Below are 1294 nucleotides of genomic sequence, written 5' to 3'. Positions count from 1 at the left end.
TCTGACTGCTGACGAGATCGCCGTACGACGTCTCGTAGTGGAGAGGAGGATCCAGCGTGTGTCCAGGAACGGCACAAGGAGCTTCTCGAGCTTCGTCAGGCATGCGCTGAGCAGCTTCTTGTCCTTGCTACGATGGCCGAGTCTGCAGCCATGAGACACACCGACGCGTACTTCTGGTACTGCTTGCCGTTAAAGTACCAACTCGTCTTGTTGAGCGCCCAGTGGTCAGCGATATCGGCCTGCAGAGTCTGGAGAAGACCCACTTTTGCTACAACCTCGGCAGACGGTTTACTGGTTGGGTAGAAGTCCACCTCCAACTCATCTTCAGGCTCCGAAAGGACCCACTTTCCAGTCGTGGCTACTTGGGCGACCATTTTGCCTCGAGTGGCCGAATTAAGGACAATCGCTTTGGGGCTTTTAGCAGTGATGGCTCCTTTCAACGCTGGGAGGTGGTGAGGCAGTGCGAAGTGAAGCATCCCGTTGGTCTTACAGCTCTTCCCCACCGTTTCCCAGTTTACCGGGTATTGAGTACGAGACTCCACAGACACGTGGCCACCACGGACGTGACACGCTCGGTACTTATCGTAGACGGTAGTGGCCTTTTTCGATGGTAGAATGGCAACACGCACGGTGCCACTGAACAACCCACTGGAAACGAGAGCTTTGCCCGACTCGTCGAGCGCAAAGCTGCCGTTGTTACCAGTGTACACGACCCACGTCTGGTTCCCACCAAGCTGAAGGATGTACTTGCCTGGCACCGACTTGTCCACGATCTCCATGGTGTATTCCGACTCGATCCGAGCGGTCAGACGGTCGTACGTGGCTGTGATGAAGGCCATGCCGTGCACAAGAGCAGAGTCCAAGCACTGCTCCTTGTTCTCGAGACAGGCTCGAACGTTGATGCCAAAGTCGCTGAAGGCGTAAATCTCATACGTGGGCTTGGCTTCACCGGCAAATTCCGTGGCCGACAGCGTGAGGTCGTTGACAAAGTCGTGCAGATAAAGCTCCGCGACGCCATCGGTGATAGCGGACAACTGCCGGTAGTTGTACGAGTAACAAGCTTGGATGCCGTACGGAGCTTCCTTCGGCAGCTTGACGGCGTACGGGTTGGACCAGCCAGGGTTGGCTTTCGTATTCATCTCTTCAGCGGTAGTGTGGATGATGTTACCCCACCATTTGTTCGTTGGAAGTGGCTTGCCCAGCAGACCTTCCGCAACGTTAATGATCGGAGCCATCTCACACAGAGTGCACTGCGAGGGAAGAGAGTTGTCGACGGTTCTCAGTCGAGAAGTGG

The 1294-nt window shown here is 55.6% G+C and overlaps 1 protein-coding gene across 1 annotated transcript in view; it reads right to left on the bottom strand.

The window, feature by feature from the left end:
* The window catches only part of PITG_13566 (glycoside hydrolase, putative), a gene marked incomplete at both ends in the record, with an annotated part of 2458 nt that extends 1223 nt beyond the window's left edge, over positions 1-1235 (bottom strand). The window contains 2 exons of the mRNA XM_002899723.1: positions 14-127; positions 162-1235. Of these exons, the coding sequence (XP_002899769.1) occupies positions 14-127; positions 162-1235 (1188 nt within the window). The remainder of the gene's footprint in view (positions 1-13; positions 128-161) is intronic.
* Between the last annotated feature and the right edge of the window lie 59 nt (positions 1236-1294).

Source organism: Phytophthora infestans, genomic scaffold (assembly GCF_000142945.1).
Source record: "Phytophthora infestans T30-4 supercont1.29 genomic scaffold, whole genome shotgun sequence".
NCBI classification, from domain to species: Eukaryota; Oomycota; class Peronosporomycetes; order Peronosporales; family Peronosporaceae; genus Phytophthora; species Phytophthora infestans.
Note: the sequence above shows the minus strand (reverse complement) of the source record. Positions and strands in the feature narration are given on the sequence as shown.